Source organism: Conger conger, chromosome 8, assembly GCF_963514075.1.
Source record: "Conger conger chromosome 8, fConCon1.1, whole genome shotgun sequence".
NCBI classification, from domain to species: Eukaryota; Metazoa; Chordata; class Actinopteri; order Anguilliformes; family Congridae; genus Conger; species Conger conger.
In genome coordinates this window covers 13,290,015-13,311,857 of record NC_083767.1, presented here as the reverse complement: position 1 = coordinate 13,311,857, position 21,843 = coordinate 13,290,015, and the positions used below count along the sequence as shown (strand labels likewise).

General features: G+C 40.8%; 1 protein-coding gene across 5 annotated transcripts in view; it reads left to right on the top strand.

Annotated features, from left to right (window-relative positions):
- inpp4b (inositol polyphosphate-4-phosphatase type II B) overlaps nucleotides 1–21,843 on the top strand; it is a 239,482-nt gene that overhangs the window by 89,839 nt on the left and 127,800 nt on the right. For all 5 annotated transcript variants that reach the window (XM_061251274.1, XM_061251273.1, XM_061251270.1 and 2 more), the window contains one exon: nucleotides 7,241–7,288. In XM_061251274.1, the coding sequence (XP_061107258.1) occupies nucleotides 7,241–7,288 (48 nt within the window). The remainder of the gene's footprint in view (nucleotides 1–7,240; nucleotides 7,289–21,843) is intronic.

The window sequence follows — 21,843 nt, the reverse complement described above, 5'->3', positions numbered from 1 at the left end:
ATTCTGTTTATAAAAAGAGAACAGAATGGGGCCAAGGATTGGGCCCTGGTTCACTCCTGGCAGATAGACATGAGAAATCAATGATATGTTTACATGACTGTGACAGAGATTCCAAATCGCATTAGGGTGTCAATGATGATCTGGTTGTCAGATATTGCAGATCCAGGACGATGATATCAATGGCAAAATGGAGATTACTCATAGCAGTTGGTGAAGGGCAGTGATCAGCCATAATGCAAGACAGGCTAGTGGTTTGAAACCCAGTTCCTGGAGATGAACATTTCTGTAGGTTTTCACTCCAACCCTAATAAAGCACACCTCATTCAATGCTAGAGATCTCGTTGAGTTGTTAATATGTTCAAGTTGGCCAAATTAAAGATGAAATTAAAAACTACAGGATGGTAGATCTCCAGAAAAGTAGTTGGGAAATATTAATATTGGATAAAATCTAGATGTGTACTAAAGCAACAGACAGATTTAGTGTTTTATGTATTAAATGTTTATTTATTTATTTATTTATTTATTTGAGGGCTATGAGGAGGGTTGATATTTATGTACTTTTGAAAGCAGCAGGAAAACAACAAGAGTTAAGGGAGGAATTAAAGAGTTTAAGGAAAGCAGATCAGAGCGGATTTCCTGAACGGACAGGCAAAGGAGCAGGGAGCCGGGATCCAGACGGCAGGTGGTCAGCTTGCGAGGCGACAGGAGTGAGGAGACATAGGAGTCAGTGAAAGGAGACGAGTTAGAGTGGGGGCAAGACCCAGGTGAGAGGAGGTGTGATGAGGTAAGTAGGTTAAACAGCTGGACACTAGAACTACCTTTAAACTTGAAGAATTCATAAAACTGCATCTTCGAAAAATGGAAGTTATGCAAAAAGGTTGTTGCAAAGTTAATAAGAAATTGCCCCATGGTGATAAGTATAGTCATATAAAAAATAAATAAACAGAATGTAGAGGGGTTATGAGAGAGAAAGGAAGGGAGTGGTTCTGGGAGTTGTGTTTGTGGGGATGTGATTGTGTTGCCGTTGGGGCTGACAGAGGAGGGAGAAATTCTCCTGAAATAAGGACAAAGAAAGGGACTTGGCGGTGATACGGGAGGATGGGGAGTGACTCTGATGTTGGAGTAGCTGCATTTTCTTGTGAACATAAGGTCAAGCTGCCTGCTTGCCCTGTGCGTGGGAGGAGGATGGGATTGGGGGATTTCGAAGCACTAACACGGTGGGAGGAATCTTTCAGTCGAGTATATTGTTGTCCATGTGAACACCGTGGTTATAAAAAAAATAAAAAAATAAAAAAAACAACAACCAAGAGCTATGGTTCAAAAGGAGAAACACACAGGAGAAAACACAACTTATCTGGGAAATTGCTGAGTAGACCTGGTGGGCAATAAAAATCATCAAAAAATGAGTGTGTATGTCTTCTGAAGAGGGAAATACAGAGGCGACAGAGAGAGAAAGCAGAAATTTCTAGGAACAACACATTTGTGGCTCAATGATACAGGTGCACTTTCAGAGATAAAGGAGAAGTGGAGATGCATTTTAGGACCCTATTTCCAGGTGTCCTCTGAAAGGTACAATCTTGTTATTTGGCTACCTACAAATGTTGGTACAAATAAGTACTCACAAGCAAAATAGGACCTATAGGGTTGTAGAAAATTAACCTATAGGGTTAGCGTACCACCCAAGCCTTTTTACCTTTTTACGCCCATTTTTACGAGTGTATGGCGACATTAATGAGGAGAATGAAATAATGGTTGGGAAGAGGAGGATGGTGCAAGGGTGGCAGTGTTTGGCTGTTACATGGCATGAAGCTATTGCTCTGCACAATGGCTGCAAAATAATATTCAGTTGTTTTGGTTCTGCCACAATGATGGTTATTTCTAAATGCTCATTTCAAAGGCTTCATTGGAATTGTCCTTAACCAGCAGCCTAAGAACATGCATGGACTATAGGTATATATTTTGTGTGAAAAATCTTATGTGAAAAATAGGGATACTAGTCTGGGAACTTGGGTTTTCCACTGTTCTTGGTGATACAGAGCCACATCATGTGGAGTGATCATTCACTGAGGGCTTAAAAGCTTAAGGGCTTAAGGGATAACTTTGGAATGCAACCTAGATTGCTTAAGTCTGCCAGTGTGTTAATAGTTTTACATAGTTTAGCAAGAAACTACTACAGTATATAGCAAAGCGCGTTTTTTTAATCAATCTTTGATCTTGTGATTTGGGAAACCTGCAAAGCATGGGACCCAGCGGTATCCCATTGTCTGCATCAGGTTTGCACGACGTTAAATCAAGCTGCTTGTTCTTATCCCCAATCGAATCCCAGCCAGCCGCCAATGTCTTCATAATGCTAATTGCTTACCGTGTTGTTTTCTATGAAGTCAATGAAGGCAACAGAATTGCCTGGAGTTGCACCAAGAGAACAAATAAAGCCCCGAGATAACACCGCATTGAGCTTTGAAAGGGAATAGGAGAAACATCACAAAACACATTCAGCAATTCTGTACTCTTGCAACAGTAAACATCCAACAAACTGACACATTCTTTACAAATTTAGTGAACGGAAGAAGTGGAAAGAAAAATCTGACCCAGACCGCTTTAGAATTGGATAGAGTGAGAAAATGCAGCTCAGTAAAGCTTTACCTGCGCTGTATGGCACTATTGTAGCAGTAGAAGTGACAGTACACTGTCCCTGAGTAAGTGAGCATTGCAATCTCGATGCTCCTTAATAACTAGGGTGACAATTCTATTCTCTGTGTCTGTATTTTTCAAAACCCCAGCGAGAGTCAGGGCCTCCCGCTTCATTAAAACTTCTCCAGAACGGTTGAAGGCATAGTGTACAGTAGAAAGCTTTAAGATATTACTGCATTGTATCAACTTGGTGCTGAATTCTTTCTTGTTGCCAACCTTCCCGTGGTGGGAAGGTGCCTAGAGTTAAGCATCCAGTCTAATTACAGCTAGAACCAGATCGGCCTGAAAATAATTATGTTCTTCTTCAATCAATTGGCTTTCAGGGACCAACTCATTCCCTGTACAAGTGAACTGAACAGTACTTTTGAAGATGGTTCGGGTCTGTTCATTGTTACACAATGTGCAAGTGCTAGTTAAGGCATATTGCTTTTTAATACTTTTTGCAAATGTGTGGTTTGCTTCATATGCAATCAGAAAACATACATACCTCATCATTCCGACTAACTGTATATCCTACTCCTGTATTTAGATTAAAACAGACTGCTGTTCACTTATTAAAAAAGTGGGTGGCTGCTATACTCAATCTCAAACTGAGGATAGTCTTTTCTTTTTCCAATTTATGTTAGGTTAAGCAGCTAAGCCCAGGACTTGCACATTTTTAGAATGACAGGAGATTGTATTTGCTGAATAGAGCTAAAGGATATGACCTATATGAATTTGTCCCAGACAGAATTCTTTGCTCAAAAACAGTATTGGCATTGCAGAATCAGAATGAATGAAGTATCATTGAAAAATAATAAATAAAATATTATCGAACATGTTGTTTGTGGACATTGCGCACTGATGTTAACTGACTATACAGGAACAACTGGTATTTCACTAATAATACGGTTTCACAGCAATGTGCAATTAGTGCAGCAATTCAACAAAAGCACTGCAGCCTAACATTGATTTCTTTTTTTTTTACAAATTGACAATGTATCAGTCCACACTAATATAATCCTTGTAGATAGTGAATTAATAATCTGGCCTACATACACATCTAATGAGTATAGTAAAAAAAAAAAAAAAAGGTTTCATAAGCTGTACACTTCTTAAATGATGGTCTGGTCTTTAAATTGGTCCCTAACCTATTGCTATAACGTCCTGCTAATATGATCAGTTAAACTTCAGTTACCATATCAGTATCAATTACAGCCTTTCATGGATATGCCCCACTACACACTAAAACTTACTACAAACTACACACAACACACTAAAGCTTTACGACGGACTACACACTAAAACCATCCAGTTTAAAGTGCTGCGGTTGTTGGTTGGTTGGTTGCATCCAAAATCAAAGCAAGGCCCAAAGATAAATTGAATTTGTGACCACTATTCAAACTCCCTTACCTCCCCACACAAAGCATTTCCATGCCGAATGGCTTTATTGCACACCCAAATATGGGATTTTAATTACATTAACACACTTGGCCTGTCCATTTTATTTATATTTTTATACTATTTTTTTCAGTAGCACTGATCATATTTTTATTTAGCTTTGTACACATTAACCCTGCTTAAGAACCACCAATGATAATGGGTTTGTTATGTTTCTTATAATCTGTTATGAGAATTATTTGAACTATAACACTGATGTCCCTTTTAAACACTGCATGATCCATGTCATTTATTATATAAATTGACATAATAAAACCTGTTGCTTATTATGAACAGCAACCAATTTGCTTTGTTTGCTTCTGAGACCTGGTGATAATGATCTCAATGCATCTGATAAATATTACATTACCATCAGCCTTTGATCTATAACATGAAATGTGCAATGCGGATGTTCAGATGTAACAAACAAAAGCCTCGAATGCATTCAGTATTTTTAAAATTCATAACGCGCTATTCTGGTTTTGGGTCACGTGATTCATTAGCTGGAGTTAAATCCACTCTTTGGCCACATTGCTGAAGGGAAGATGGGCAGTTTCAGGCGTTATTTCAAGGTTATCTCCTAAGCTGTTAAGCCCTCATGAGAGATTGCCAGGTGTGACGTGGCATGAAATCACTGAGAAATCATTCTGTGTTGCATGAGAGCAGTCAGAAGGAGCTCGGGAACCTTAAAACCATCTCCATTACCCTCAGCTTCATCAGAGAATGGCGTGACCGCATTACCTCTCCTAAACAATGTTTGGGTACTGTGTTTTCAGTGATGATAGTCTTATTTTCTGAGTGAATTTCTAATTAACGTAAATGCTCTTAGTAACATTGTCACCGAGCAGTGCCCTATTAAATATGCTGAAAATGTCAGGTCAGCAATGTGCAAAAAGCTAATTTGGAGTGTAATTGTGTGTAATTTTGTTGTTTTCCCATTAGTTTGTGGGGCTCTGAAACTGGAGCTATCACAGGATCATAATGTGGTTTATTACTTTCAAAGTACAGATACCAAGGTCCCAAGAGCTTTCTTGTATAACGCAGGTGTACCTTTTGGTAGACAGACTTTGCTATCTACTTGCATTTGAATGAGCTTTGGATTTACACCTGAAACGCCAGATGACTTGCCTCCCCTCCTAATGACCTGAATTAAAAATTTAGCAGCTCATAATGAAGAGACGAGGAAACCAGCAGGCATGGCAACCCCCCTGAACTAAGGCCTCTACAGCACTGCACAGTGCACCTTGTAGAATGTCTTCAGCCACTGTGACTCTTCATCTGTGCATTGAAAGTGTTGCTCAAAGATTTGATGCTTCAGTGTTCCAGCGCAGACCTTTTAACCTGTAATTAACAATCCGTCACATTTTTGTAAGTGTGTTACCGCGACACTCTAGTAGCAAACCGTGCTTTCACTCTTAATTGATTGACAGGCCTGATGATAAATCACAAGTAGTTGTTGATAGTGCTCCGCCTCTCGAACATTAATCAAATTAAGTGGTGCAGCCCACCAGCTCGAGCAGCTGGCTGTCAGCGCATTATTACTCAGCTATTTTTGTGAAGAGGCTCTGGTTGCTCTTTGGATTTTATTTATTTATTTATTTTTCGGTCTGGATAATGTGAAATCCCCCAGCCTTTAAGGCACTGAGCAGTTGATGCGGTTCATTAAGCCTAAGTATCAGGCCAGGGAGGTTAAAGCGAGCTTCTTCGAGAGAATTTTTAAATGATTTATTACCTCTCAGTGTTATTTATACGCACAACACTCTATGCAGATGATGAACTTTGAGTAACCTTGAATATTTCGATAATTAACGCAGTACCAACATTGACTTTTCCGTGATTACATAGATTTTCAATGCTGTTGTCCCGAACAATGAAAATAATTCACAGGCTTAGCATTTTTTGGCAGGTGAAATGTCTGTCTTAGTTCAGAATAACGGCAGAGAGGAGATGAACATGACCGAGCGTTCTGCATTAATCCTCTCAGAACTCCACCCTGAGCGTAATCCTGTACTCCACAGCGCTCACACCGGGGGGGTTAAACGAGCATCAGTGAGACAGACAGGGTATCCCAGGCCATTCATTAATTCTGCCTCTTCCCAGAAGAATCGGTCTCCGCCACCGCATACATTACTCCCTCTCCGCTCAGACGAACGGTGATAAATTTGACGTCCACTGTTATTTCTAGATCCGTGTCGCAGGTGGGGCACACCTCATTTCATTCGCCCTTCAAGAAGAATTTACATAGCCCGACGCACTACTTCTGTCACGGCTTTCCCCGAGTTTCAGGCCGCCCGGCAAGACGCTCCGTGAGCCATTAATTAAAACGTGTTTTAATTCCGGTCGCCTTGGTCGGCCGGGAAACGCGAAGGCTTCTCGTGAGAGAGCCTGCTCAAAGTTAACAGACTGCAGCAGACACGCACACGTAGGCTATCCCGTCTCATCTCCTGCTTCTCAGTGGCTCTCTGACCTCTATTTAAAACGTTACCTCTCCTTCAACGGACGCGCCAGCCAACCCGAGCGCCTACGGAACACGGCGAGAGGCACGCGAGAGGAGGAGGTGTCGCCGTATCGAATGAAAGGGAGGACGCGTTAAGCATCTGGAGTGCGCGCGTGGAAAGTCGGGGGCCTGTCTCGATATTTAAGGTGCGACGAGCCGCTCCTCATCGGGGAGACGGGAGACTTAGGCAGATGGTACGAGCCGGAATATCATCACGCATGTCCTGTCAGGAAGGCTCCTGAGGCGGAGAGCGTTTCAACACTTCACCGCCGCCGCACTGGGCAGTCCAATAAACAAACAGCAGCCGCTTCGCCTAATCTGAATTTCTACCGCTGTCAATCACCTGTCTCTCCCCGGCTATTGTGGGAGGCATGTCTTTTGTCACTTTAACTTCCCGACGATGGATTATATTACCGAGATGTTTTGAATCAGTTTTGCATGGCGGAGAATTCATTTGCGGCCCGGCTACATATTGATGCGCTTTATGAATCGCAGGTGTGCTGTAACAAGTCTGCCTGATGTCTCTTTTGCTGTTGTACAGTGGTGTGTCTTTATTCGTGATAAAGTTGTGCCATGCTCTGCGCTCTCCTTTGCTGGGGGAATGTAAAATGATCCCGGGCTTTTCTTCCTCAGCAGGTCCGGTGTTAGTTCCCAAGCTGCCGAAGGTGGAGTTCGGCCTCGGTAAGTGTCCTTCTGCTGTTCACATTACTTTCCACCGGCTTTTCTCCCTGTGCCTAGTTACCCACCGCGGCCGTGTAGACTCACATCACCGCGTAGACTCGGCTGCGGATTGATTGAAAGCACTAGGGTCTAATGCTGGAGGGAGAGAATTTGCTGTGCCTAAAAAGGATTTCTTTCAGATATACTCCGACTGAAGCTTTGATCTTGAAAATTGTAAATGTGAGAGTCATCTTTCAGGCCACATAAAAATGTGCAATTCTTCCCTCATAGCTGCCCCTATTCTTTTCTCTCAACCTGTGCTTTCTCTAGCATTAAATATAGTACCTTCTGCTGACTTTTAAGTTTGTGCTTTCGTTTTAACCTTAATAATTGTGTGTGTGTGTATGTGTGTGTGTGTGTGTGCGTGCATGTGTGTATGCCTTACTTTCCATTTTCAAAAATATGTCAGCTCTATGCTATTTGACTGACAGTACATTAGAAAACATCTATGATCTATGAGAGGGCTTGACTGACAGCACATGAAAAACAACTCAGGTCCATAGGAGTTTTTCATGCCTGGTTTGACTGACAGTGCGGGAAAAACCAACCATGATCCATAGGAGCTATGTCTAACATTATGTGCTTATATAACCTGTCATTGCTGCCAAACTAACAGGTGGGAATTTTGCTTTAGATCTTAGACTGCAATACAGAGGCCTGTGTCAGTGAAGAATAAGACCACAAGTGTGTTTTAACTGTACAGGGCAGATTTAACTTAGCTGTGTGAAAAGGCATATTGCTGGTGTAGAAAAAGGTTGAAATCCCCATTGCTCATTCTATAATGCTTTATTTTTGTATTATTAGCCTGCTACAGATCATATTGTGAAACACATATTATATCTTCTAGTGCAGCATCGAATACTAAGTATTCACAGATTTAAAATGGGAAGAAAAAAGTAGGGCCAATTCATAAATTTGTTCAAGTGCAGTAGCTGTGGTTAAATCGATGCTGTGGAAGGAGCTCTAGTGTCCAATGATAGTTCCTGATTACCCATCTGTGAAGTAGAGGGAGCGGTTAAATTGCTTCGGCAAAGAATCAGGTAAAATGTGCAATTGCTTAGGTTGAGGGGAAAACTTCTGGACAGGGGCCTTCCATAACCAAGACAGAGTGCCTTTAGCCTTTGGACAAATTGACCTGGGAACAGCCGTGTCCTCCACAGCATGTAAATGATCTGGCTGGACCTGAGGGCCCGGGAGCCTCCCATCAGGCCGAATTAGCTGTATCCAGACTGGCGGCTTGAAAGTGGCTGCTTGCTTTGAACCTGGTCGGGGATATATTGCTTTTTCCTGCTGTGTGTCCGTGCGTGCCTGTGCTACTCGCTCCTACACGGACCGTCCAAAATGAGGCTTAGCTTTGGCTTCGGGGAGGCTAGCCGCTCCGCCTAACAGCGGTACGATAATCGTCAGCTCTGAACTGGTACTCTTTTAGCTAGAGTCGAGCTTGATAGTGTGATTTACATTTCCGCATATGTACGCTCTATCTGAAGCCTCTGGCAAGGAGGCATTCGTTACTTTTTTTTTGTTGGGTCCGTTTTTACTAGATTCATTGGCAAAATAGACAGCTTCATGCTAGGTGCTTTTGCTGCGATACCTAGCATCTGTTTGTCGCTCTTTTTTTTACCTGACTGTGTGCTGAAACAGTTCAGTTCATTGAACTGCAGTAGTCAAAACTGCAGCCTTCTGTTCATGACTTCAGTGAGACTATGATCCACATCCTCCCCCCGTCCAGCAGTTGGTCGATGATGGTTGCCATGGACACAAGCCCCAGCTGTCCCCTAACTTTTGTGTTACAGGGCTGCAGAGTACAAGCTCATTAGTTTACACACCTCCAAAATATAATATATGGGCAGTGTTGCGGGGATAGGACAGGCCTACCTTTGAAACTTACATCCCGTTAAAGTAGAAAAAAACTAAAAAAGGGAAATTAGTGATGCCTGTGGTACTAACTTTACTTTAGTACCACAGAACAAGACTGCACACCCACACACACATGCACACACACGCTCGCACATACACACATATACGCACACACACACACACACACGTAGGACAAGACCACACACACACAAACTCTTGCACACTCGCAAAAACACACACACACACACGCACACATGCACACGCTCTCACACACGCACGCACGTGCACACACGCACACACACAAACATGCACATGTTCTCACGCACACGCACACACACGCACAAACAAACAAAGAGTCACTCACACTTACCTGTCCTACACTTACATTTCTCATGCAGAAGACAGTATGCAGTGAATTGGATGAGAGGGGGCACGCGAGCGCTCCAGGCTGAGGAAAGGCTCTGGAGTGGTCGGTCCCCTCGAGGGCCACACTACTGTCCCCGTGTGCCTGGTGCCCAGTGACATCACTCAGCGGGGGGTCCACAGACCTCGGCACCACGGCGATCAGAAAAGGGCGGGAGAGCGGCTTCTTTCGACAGGAGAATCCGAGCGAAGGTCAAACGTTCGTAGCGGAGGCGAGGAACGGAGGGCCCGTAGCTTTCCGTGCTAAGTTTGTCCTCTGCAATGCAGTGGTTTCCAGGGCTCAGTGAGAAGCCTGCCCAAAAAGCCCTTTCCAGCGCCTTTGGTCAGCTCTTTTCTCGTGGAGCGATGCTTCACCTTATCCAATAATTCCCCAAACAGCCATTAGCATGCTTGGCCTATACACTGATCTCTCACATTTCTTTAGTCAGACTCTTGCTGAAAGTCTCTCTCTCTCTTTCTTTCTCTTTCTTTCTCTATCTTTCTTTGTCGGTCTCTATCTCTCTCTTGCTCTCTTTCACTCTATCTCTTTTTTTCTTAAATTAATGAAATTGACTAACCTTTGAAAATATTTGTGATTTAAGGGTAGTTGACATTAGATCTGATGATAATTAATCTCGCTTATGCATGGCTATGCATGACTATTCAAAATTACTGGAAAATGTATGTGCGTAGATATGATTAATTGGAGAATATTTAATATGTGTAGGGGCCCGTGTATGTTTGTGGGCTGTGTTGCCTGTATTGAACTGACGGTGTCAGAAAATGAATTTTAAAATCATTAAAACACTGCTCCTCAGTCTGACCTCATCAGTGCGATGGTGGAAATGATGTGACTGGCTATAAGCACAATTTGATCACTTTTCCTTGCCTTTCATTCTTCATTCATGCTTTTTTTTTTTTACCGGTGAGGCAGAGTATTTTCACAGATATGTTGGTGTTTCTTTTGTCTGGCGTGTAAATCCCTGCATCACCACATAAAGGATCTGTGGCAGGTGAGATGTTCATTTGATCTAAGATTGGTTTCAAGCAGTCTACCTTTGTGAAATAGGTGGTGGCTAATACTTTGATGTTTTAAAAACATCCAAAAATACCAAACCCTGATCTTCAGTGGGATGCAGTTTGAAAATTAAATTGATGCAGGAACTCAAATATCATATCAAACAATAGCCAATCAATACTAATAGATGACATTATTAGTTACAGTAGACATGGATGTCCATTTTATTTATTTTAAATCTATGTATTTTATGGATACTGGGCTTAAATGTTTAAGCAATTGACCCTGATTGGGTCAATAAAATACCCTTTTTTCCAAAAAATAATTTACAAGGAAGCAGGAATAATTGTCATTATTATACTTGTTGCTTGGTTACAGCGGTTCCCCTTGACAAGTAATGAATCTGGAAATGGAATTATTTATTTCTATGGTGCTCGAAATTAGTTGCCGTATGCACAGAGAAACTGTGACTTGTTTATTAAGACAAGCCTGATGGTAACTATAAAAACTGAATGTATTGATCCTCTGTTCATTCATGATTTGTTCTCAACATTGTTTTAAAATGACTATATATAGCTTTCTTTTTTGTTCCAGTATTATCTCTAGCAGGGCGGCACGGATGGTGCAGTGGGTAGCACTGCCGCCTCACAGCAAGGAGGTCCTGGGTTCGAATCCCCGTCGGCCGGGGCCTCTCTGTGCGGAGTTTGCATGTTCTCCCCGTGTCTGCGTGGGTTTCCTCCGGGTACTCCGGTTTCCTCCCACAGTCCAAAGACATGCAGGTTAGGCCGATTGGAGAGTCTAAATTGCCCGTAGGCATGAGTGTGTGAGTGAATGGTGCGTGTGCCCTGCGATGGACTGGCGACCTGTCCAGGGTGTATTCCTGCCTTTCGCCCAATGTATGCTGGGATAGGCTCCAGCCCCCCTGCGACCCTGATCGGGATAAGCGGGTTCAGATAATGGATGGATGGATGGATATTATCTCTAGCTTGAAGGGAGATGAAGAGAGGTTCTTTGAATATTATCTGTGATAGTTTTTTTTTACCATTAGTAGTGTAGGTTTAATATTAATACAGTAAATAAAAAAAGTTTGTTGTATTGTTGAAATATTGTAATTCCATATGCAGCATTGAGTTAATTTTTTGCCAAAAATTTGGATTTCTATGTAGCTGCTTTTATCAGCTCATTCACAAATTGTTGTCCTCTAGGATATCATGATGCAGCTGAACAGCTGAATCACATTCACGAATCACAGTGACCGCATCCATTTGTCTCACACATGTCGATGCCTAACTTTCAGGAACTAGACTGCTGCATCATTCACCGGGAAGAACTCAGATTCAGAGCAATGGCTACTGTTTTCGGTGGACACTAAAAAGCAATAAGATGAATCTTAATTGTGAGTTTTGTTCATTTAAATTCAAGGGTAATTTGTTCACGACTTTGTGAGTGGTAGTGATCATTTCCATTGTTAGTGCTTGCTACTTTTAAAACTTAATCTGCCTCAGCAGAAAGTAGGATCGTAATTATTTTCACAATCAAAGGTTCCCTTTGTTTTGGTAGTTTCAAGTTTAGGTTGCAGTAAGATTTCTACTTTATTTCTGTTTGGTACACTAATCCCATTCAATTCTGAGGCACTCGTGATCCAATAAGTATCTTTTGTAGGCCATGAGCTGTGTGTATTAATGCAACCATTTTTTTCATTAACATGTAATGACAGTCATTTACATGTTAAGGCATTAACGAATATTAGTCAAATAGTTCATTAGAATGGATGTATATGTTGTGAAGTTGGAAGCTAAGCAAATTAAGTCATAATGTTTAAAAATGGTAATAATTGTTCACATACTTGTCCATCCTCTGACTAGTGACTTCGTTTTTTCGTAAAGGTGGAGGTCAGTGGGCATCTTCCATGATCTTCATCTTTGCTCATTCTTAATGTGAATGTGCTTTTCTTGTTATCCAGCCGACAATTAACAATTTTGTATACTATAAAAGCATTACTTCACTATAATTGACCAATAATTAATGCTGTTTGTGACCCTTATTGCATAGGTGAAAACATATCCCTTAAATAACACTTCATAAATCCATAAGCGTGGTTAGTTGGCATTATTTAACCATTATTAACCATTAAGTAATGCACTGTGTGACCTTTATTGCATACATGAAAATGTTTGTCCCTTACGTATCATTTTCTTAATGCCTTAAACCTAATCAACTATTAATTAATGCTCTTTGTGATCTCTTATCGTAAAGTTGAAAACATACATCCCTTAAGTAAGATTATCTCACATCTTTGATTATTTAATGTTATATGTATATTAATACCTTAGTGAAAGTGCACACCATTAGTAAATGATTACTGGAGGTTCATTTACTATTAATTAATGCTGATTACTGCATCAAGTAATGTTAATTCATGTACACTAATGGTAAAGTGTGTCTTTTTTTAACCAAAGGGCAGACTTGCATACTTTATGCTGGTAGTAGTTAGAAGCTGTAGAAACGCTGGGGGCAGTGCTGATCACCTTTGGATGAGGGGCATTAACCTATCCACTGTGTATTGCTATATGTCTAGACTACAGCACCAAAGCAATGTTGAGAAGTGTAGTTGAACATGACGCGCAGCAGGGCTATGGCAAATGTGAGTCTTGGCTGGTGAGTTGCTTCACAAATAGTGGAGGCAGAAGTGTTTTTCTTAGCGGATGCTTATTGTTTACCACCATTAGTACGCATGGCAATTAAAATAAGCGCCTTTTACTTCAAAAGATTTTTGCTCTTTTTTTACTTGATTGCACCTATTATTGAATCCGTGCCGTTGTGCACTACACATGAGATTACATGTGGTCATATGAAAAGAATAATCCATTACAAGTTGAAAACACATCTCTGATCTACTTGTCATTTCCGTACAATTCAATGTTCCTTGATCTCCTCGTTTTAATTAAAAAATGATGTAATTCAAAGGCACGCAATTAACCGTGGTCTTAAAAGATGCATATAACGTGCGATATAAACTTGCCTGTTTGTAGCTTGGCAACAGGCAGTTTGCTAATTGATGCCAGCATTCTGAGATCTCATTAAAAGAGAGGTTTGATGAGTGTGTGGGTGTCCATTTTACCAGCCTCACTCCGAGTGTCAGGTTTATTTAAGTCTTGACTGTTCCAGCCTTGCTGTACATCATTTTAGCAGTTCAGGATTAAGCCAGCAGGATATAAAGAGTTTCCTCATACGACCTTATGTCTTTGAGCCCTTGAGCCCTTTTCAAGACTGTGTTTGCCTTTGTGGCTCCTTGTACATAGTCCTCTGGGTTGTTCTATTTTCCGCACTTGAATACCAAATGCAGCTTTAGCTTTAAAAAAAAATATATATTTTAATGGCAGGTTATTTGTGGCTTTGTTTTCATATGTAGAGTCTGAAGTGACAGTATTGTGAGGAGAACTGGGTATTCACTCAATAACTCACTTATACAGAGAGACATCAGAGGTTATATCTGTTTAACCAACTCTACACTTCACATCAGCTGGGTCAAGCATCATAGTGATTCCAGAGAAAAGATTGGGCTAGCAGTCCTCTGACCTGCAGTTGTTGATTGTTTCCATCTGTTAGCATAGCATCATGATCAGACTGTACTCGCTCTACTCCATAGCATGAAACACACACAATTCCAGTTAAGTTTTATATTGTACAACCCACTTGCAGGTGATTAGAGGAGACTTGTCATATAACATTGCTTTTGACGTGAATATGAGTGTCGGGCCTGAAATAGCATCTTTTCTGATCGTTAAATGATACGGCTGTTTTCTGCCATGTATTCAGGTCGATGGCTTTTGCAAATTCGAGAAAAACAAATAAAATAAAAGAACATTCCGTACATGAATGTTTCTGTATTTTTAAATGATTGATGAATAATTATTCATCAATAATTATTCTCATGACTGATTACAGTTCAGTATGATGGGTTTTCAGGTGGTCCTGACAACACGTTAGAAGCCGTGGCTTACTTTGAATGTGCGTCATTATGTTTACATAATGTGTGTTAAAGCGTGTTTGTCATGACATTTATTAATTAAAATTGCATGCATTAATTTGTGTGTTCATTACCTTTATTGTATAGAATAGTGTGTGGATTGGATGTGTGTGTGTAGAGCCATTCTTCGCTATTCCACATTCGCACATCATGACACGCACTGGAGTTTGTTTGCTTGTATTGCACTCAGCACCATATTCAGATAACGTAGAGAATTCAGCAAGAACTGATTTTAGTGAAATGAAAGATAACACCGCAGTCTGAGAAAAACGAGAGAGAAAACTTTCCAAAGGATTATTCAGATAACTGTAACAGTATACGCTTGTTAGCAGTACATATCTCCGAGCCACATCTGGTGATAATGCAAAGAGCAAATGTGGTGGGGGAAATGGGCCTTTTTATCAAAGCTAGATTTGCCAAAGGCAGTTACAAAACACTTTGAAAATGTAGTGGCAGGATGACCGTAGCTTCACCCGGGGAGGGTGGGATTCGTTTAGGAAAGGTGTTACTCCCGCATCGCCCAATAGGAACCTGTCTGGCATGGGGGGGTGCATGCGGTCTGACTGCTCCAAATGCACAGGATTTGCAGTCCTCCGTTGTGATTTTACACGGCTCAGCCGATGGGCTGCAGAGCAAAAAGATGTCTTCAGGAGGGTGTGCATTCTGAATTTTCCTGTTGTGGTATGGGTTGGGATTACAGCACGATTTGCCGTCTCAAATAGAGAAATGGAGGGAAAAACTAGGACAAAATCTGTTCGAATGAAACTGAAATGTCGAGGGACGATGGGAGGGTGGCCTTTGGATAATGTGAATGGTTGCACTGAAGACATTCAAATCATACTGTCCCAGCTGTTGTGGGAAAATGATTTTTTCAAGCAAAAAAAAAAAAAGTCAACATATCAACAGACACTCTCCCGAATGACAATGTTCTTTTGTAATATCGTGGTGGCATGCTTCATCCTGTCACATAATGCCATAGCGTCTTCCATTTGCTCTCAGCTTATTTCAAAAATAAAGATTGTACAGTTGATGGGGACGCACAGCCATGGATAATATTTTGCGTCTTCCTTTTGAATCGCGTCTTCCTTTTGAAATCATTCTAAAGAGCTTTAGCATGTCTCTCGCCCAGCTTTCCTTTTTAATAATGCAACAACCCTGATCCTTTTTTAAATAATCCGTGGACATGCTGCCGCAACTATTTTTAGTGTGGATTCAGTAGCGGGTCAAACGGGGTCATCTCATTCCGACTTTAATTTCGGGCAGAGACCTTGCGGTTGCATCAGGAATAAAGAATAGAGTTTCCTCAAAGCAATGTTACACCAAGCTTTCTACAGTACAATGACAGGCATCAGTACATGCACTCTAAGATAAATGTGAGAATTTAGAGAATAACTCACCAAAATGACTAATTACATTTTGAGGACGAGAGCCCACATTAATATTGAAGGTTGCAATAACAGTTTTTGCTTGGAAGATTTCACCCTCTTTTGTATGTGTAGTACCAACTGAACGAGTATCGACTATGTATTTCCTATCAACGTGCATTTATTTAAAACTGATGATCAATGGACACTTGGGAGCAACAGCTTTGGAGAATAATCTGACTTAAAACAAATACCGCGTTTGTTTGCTGTTTGTTATGACTGTAATGTTTGAAACCAAGTATATATCTATTGCAAAAGTATCAAAAGTCAATGCAACACATCAAACAATAAGTTACAGGATGGGGAACCATTCATACACGTACACATACATATACACACACACGCACACATGTGCACATGCACACTAAACACACACAGGCACACACAAGCATGCATTCATGCACACACCCATACATACACACACACACCCTGCACGTACAGTAGTATGCAATAATTTATTGTCCTCTCTTGTGCACACCCGGTGTTGGTCAGTATTGTGTAGAGCAGGTCTCTGGTGTATGGAATTGCCTAGAGACCATTCCACACAGGATGACAGGTGAAATCAATAAGGCCCGAATAAACACACATGCTTGTGTATGAAAATGCAAACAGTACAAAGGCAAGCGTGACCCTGTTACATCAGTACTTCATATTTGCATTCAGTTACTGAATATGTGTGCCTTGCCTGTATACTTACTTTGCCTCCGGATCTTACCTTTCCTTTCAGAAATCACATTTTCAAAATGGCTAACCCACAGTTCTAAGCTGAGGCTTGCTGGACAGAATGACACTCACAACATTAAGCACACACTTATGTATTCTTTTAATCAGTTCTTACACCGTGGCAAGAATATTTAAAAATACAGTTAACAACATGAACCTGCTCAACTTTCCTTTGTGTGGTATGCTCATTCACTTTATTTATACTTTATAGTTCTAGTATGTGCCAAAGGCAATAAGCACGTCACATAACTTTAAATGGAGTTTTACCAGAGAAAAGCAACTCCACTGCACTTTTACTTTTTCACCTTGCACTTTGAGATGCCCTTTCAAAACAGAGATAGTTAAGAAAGTATTCAGTCATTTACTTTTGTGCAGGTCTCACTCTTCCCATGAACTAAGACTTACCCACCGACAAAAATTAATTAGGACATGCATTTCAAGACTGGCTCTCGTTCAGCCTTCTTTCCTCACCAAAACACATTGAGAATTTCACCCAAAAACAGAAATACTCTGAAGCAATTATCTGTATTGTACAGCAGATTTCCAAACTGTTCAAACTCAAATACTGAATCAGTTGAAAGGGCAAAAGGTCCAAAAAGCCAACATAAATCCTGTGAATACTCAGACCTGGACATTTACACTATTTGTTTCTGATGACCGGGCCACTTTCTTATCAATCATCTCTCTTGCCCTGAACTGAGTGAAACACATCCTTGTGTGTCTTATCCATCCATGCCACTTTTCTGTATGGATTGCCAGGTAATCAGCATTCATTGCCTCCAGAAAGGGCATCTGGTCAAGGAGCTGGCAGTCACGCACCTTCCATCTCCAGGCAGAGAACATTCCTCAAGTGGGTTCAAAAAGGGACAAGGAACTGCATCATCACACGGGTTTGCACCGCAAACCATTCCTTCACATGGCTGGATTGGTGGACGGTCCCACACGATGACAAACGGAGATGTGCCAGGCCTCAACAGCCCTCTCTCCTGGTGGAACTAGTCTTTCATACAGCGCAGCAAGAAATGTGATGAGGTGGTCTAAGTGGCATTCATACCAATGGTTGGTATATGCCACCCCACCAGTATTGGTAATAACAGCACACATGGTGATATTGCACCCCTCTGACCTGGCACTGTGACTGTAGCTCTCTGGCCAATAATGTTCCTCCTGAGTCTCTTCACTACTGAGGGCTTGAAGCCAGCTTCATCCACATAAATGAATTTGTGATGTGCTGCTTCAGCTTCCAGATCCAGCTCCATCATTTCCCAAAGAAAAGAAAATGTATGAAGCAAATTATTCCAGGTGCTTGTACTGTATGGCTGGACATTACAGTGACAAATCTTTACCTGCACACCGCAGAGTCTTGCCTCCTTCACAAGGTCCTTATTTATTTGGAATGGGACTCTGTATAGCCATTTCCCTCTGACATGGTTGCATTTCAGGGCTCATTCAATCTTAGACAAACTCACATTGTTGACACTTCTAAATGTTCCCTGATCTGCAGTTACTGTTGTCTGAATTTCATGTAGTCTGATTGGATTGTTTGCTACGACCATATCCACAATGGCAGCCTCCTGGTCAGCACTGAAGATTTTTCCTTTGCCACCAGTGTGTAGTGGGTTCTGTAAAGTGAATGCAATAAGCATGTGAAAAACAATAGTTGGGCAGTCACATTAATGGTATTGATACAATTGTATTACTGTAGGCGCACAATTTATGATTCTGTCAGCAATGCCAACATTATGACTCGATGATCCTTGCATGAATTTCACTTGAAACTTGAGCTCTATTTTATATTTTATAGGAACATCAATTATAGATGGATGTAAAACTGATTGCTGATTGAGAAATTATGCAAAGAAATTTCACACAGGTGCACAAGAGACTTGTACTAATGATAGTAATTTCTATCAGCTGGCACTAAATATTTTTCATTTTGTTTGACACAATTTATCCAATAGAGTTTCGTGTCTGTCTGCAAGATTTGGTTAAGTGATTTGAAAAAGTGTGAAAAATGTGTGACAGCAATGAGAAAGTTAGCTCATTAGCAATAAAAGGCTTAAGTTCTAAAGAGGTGCTAAAAAGGTGCTGAAAATTAAGTGGACTCCAGTTTCATTAAGCGAGTTTTTAGCAACAGTACGAAATGTAACCTTAAGCAATGTTTGGCTCAGAAAAGCAGCTGGAATGTAAAACTACATGATATGACATACATGCAGATGGGCTTTATGACTGTATGTTCTGCTTGGTGTAGTGCAAAGCTGATGCGATGGGGTGTTGGTTTTGGGGCAAGCTTTACGTTGCGCATCTTGTTCAAATTTGTAAAACAAAACTCTCTTTCCTGAATATGTAGGAGATTTCACACTTACACGTTCCCATTAATTTATGGTTCTTTGTGTTCTGCCCAATACCTAAACCCACACAGTCCTAAAATAGCTTGGAAAAATTAGTGGTTCAGTAGTACTAAGCCATTAATAGTTTTAACCCTCAAGTGATCAACATATTTTGCATGCTAATGAGCAACTTGGTTCACTGGTGATTTTGATCCTTCAGTTTTACTTGACATGCCTTTTATTCTTTACCACAAATACCTGAAGATATAATTATCAACATTATTTGACAATGATTAAATCAAAATGGATGGATAAAATCAAATTCAGTAGATGGCATTATTCTGAGCTTTTCCTCTTGAAAAATGTAAGCAACAATTCTCAAAAATATATAATCATTTCATACAGATTTTCATTCAGGGCCCAGGAAGCAATAATGGGATCTGGGCTTATTCATTCAGGTTGTTAACAGGGATCTTTTAAATCTATTTGATACTGGAAAGGAAATGAAAAACTGAGGAAACGTGGAAACTTCAAAAATCCAGGCATTTCCTGTCGTAGAGATGGCTGCTTTCTCAGTTTGACGCAGTAGCAGACACACGTGATGGCCTGGTTAAGAATTACTCTGCACAGTGGTTGCCATTCTTGGCCTCATCGTGATGCCAGGAGGTTGAATTGAAAACATGAGGCTCCAATCAAGCTGTTAGAATCTCAAGGCTGTAGTCCCACGCCCTGCTGCCAGAAGACGATGTGCATTCACATCTGAGACAGCACTACAGGACATAATAAAAGCCCTTTTATTAAACGCTGGTAAAAGCAGTTGTGTTTTTGCTGTATAATCCTGACATAGCCTGTAGGTTTGAGCGATGCGGTGGATTATTGTCTGCATTTCTGTTTCACAGTTTTCTTTCTTGTGAAAACATGCAGTAAAATGAAAAAATTGTACCCCCTTCCTGACTTTCTCTAATATGCATATTTGTCCCAACAAATAGACATTTTTAGACAAAATGTGATGTTAGACAAGATGAAACTATGTAAAGTATAAAATATATATATATTATTTATATATATATATATATATATATATATACAGTGCTGTGAAAAAGTGTTTGCCCCCTTCCTGATTTCTTATTTTTTTCCATGTTTGTCACACTTAAATGTTTCAGATCATCAAACAAATTTAAATATTAGTCAAAGACAACACAAGTAAACACAAAATGCAGTTTTTAAATGAAGGTTTTTATTATTAAGGGAGAAAAAAAATCCAAACCTACATGGCCCTGTGTGAAAAAGTGATTGCCCCCTAAACCTAATAACTGGTTGGGCCACCCTTAGCAGCAACAACTGCAATCAAGCGTTTGCGATAACTTGCAATGAGTCTCTTACAGTGCTATGGAGGAATTTTGGCCCACTCATCTTTGCAGAATTGTTGTAATTCAGCCACATTGGAGGGTTTTCGAGCATGAACCGCCTTTTTAAGGTCATGCCACAGCATCTCAATAGGATTCAGGTCAGGACTTTGACTAGGGCACTCCAAAGTCTTCATTTTGTTTTTCTTCAGCCATTCAGAGGTGGACTTGCTGGTGTGTTTTGGATCATTGTCCTGCTGCAGAACCCAAGTTCGTTTCAGCTTGAGGTCACGAACAGATGGCCGGACATTCTCCTTCAGGATTTTTTGGTAGACAGCAGAATTCATGGTTCCATTTATCACAGTAAGTCTTCTAGGTCCTGAAGCAGCAAAACAGCCCCAGACCATCACACTACCACCACCATATTTTACTGTTGGTATGATGTTCTTTTTCTGAAATGCGGTGTTACTTTTTTACACCAGATGTAATGGGACACACACCTTCCAAAAAGTTCAACTTTTGTCTCGTCAGACCAGAGTATTTTCCCAAAAGTCTTCGGGATCATCAAGATGTTTTCTGGCAAAATTGAGACGAGCCTTAATGTTCTTTTTGCTCAGCAGTGGTTTTCGTCTTGGAACTCTGCCATGCAGGCCATTTTTGCCCAGTCTCTTTCTTATGTCAGTCATGAACACTGACCTTAACTGAGGCACATGAGGCCTGCAGTTCTTTGGATGTTGTTGTGGGGTCTTTTGTGACCTCTTCGATGAGTCATCGCTGCGCTCTTGGGGTAATTTTGGTCGGCCGGCCACTCCTGGGAAGGTTCACCACTGTTCCATGTTTTCGCCATTTGTGGATAATGGCTCTCACTGTGGTTCGCTGGAGTCCCAAAGCTTTAGAAATGGCTTTATAACCTTTTCCAGACTGATAGATCTCAATTACTTTCTTTCTCATTCATTCCTGAATTTCTTTAGATCTCAGCATGATGTCTAGCTTTTGAGGATAATTTGGTCTACTTCACTTTGTCAGGCAGGTCCTATTTAAGTGATTTCTTGATTGAGAACAGGTGTGGCAATAATCAGGCCTGGGTGTGGCTAGAGAAATTGAACTCAGGTTTGATAAACCACAGTTAAGTTATGTTTTAACAGGGGGGGGCAATCACTTTTTCACACAGGGCCATGTAGGTTTGGATTTCTTTTTCTCCCTTAATAATAAAAACCTTCATTTAAAAACGGCATTTTGTGTTTACTTGTGTTGTCTTTGACTAACATTCAAATTTGTTTGATGATCTGAAACATTTAAGTGTGACAAACATGGAAAAAAAAAAGAAATCAGGAAGGGGGGAAACACTTTTTCACACCACTGTATATATATATATATATATATATA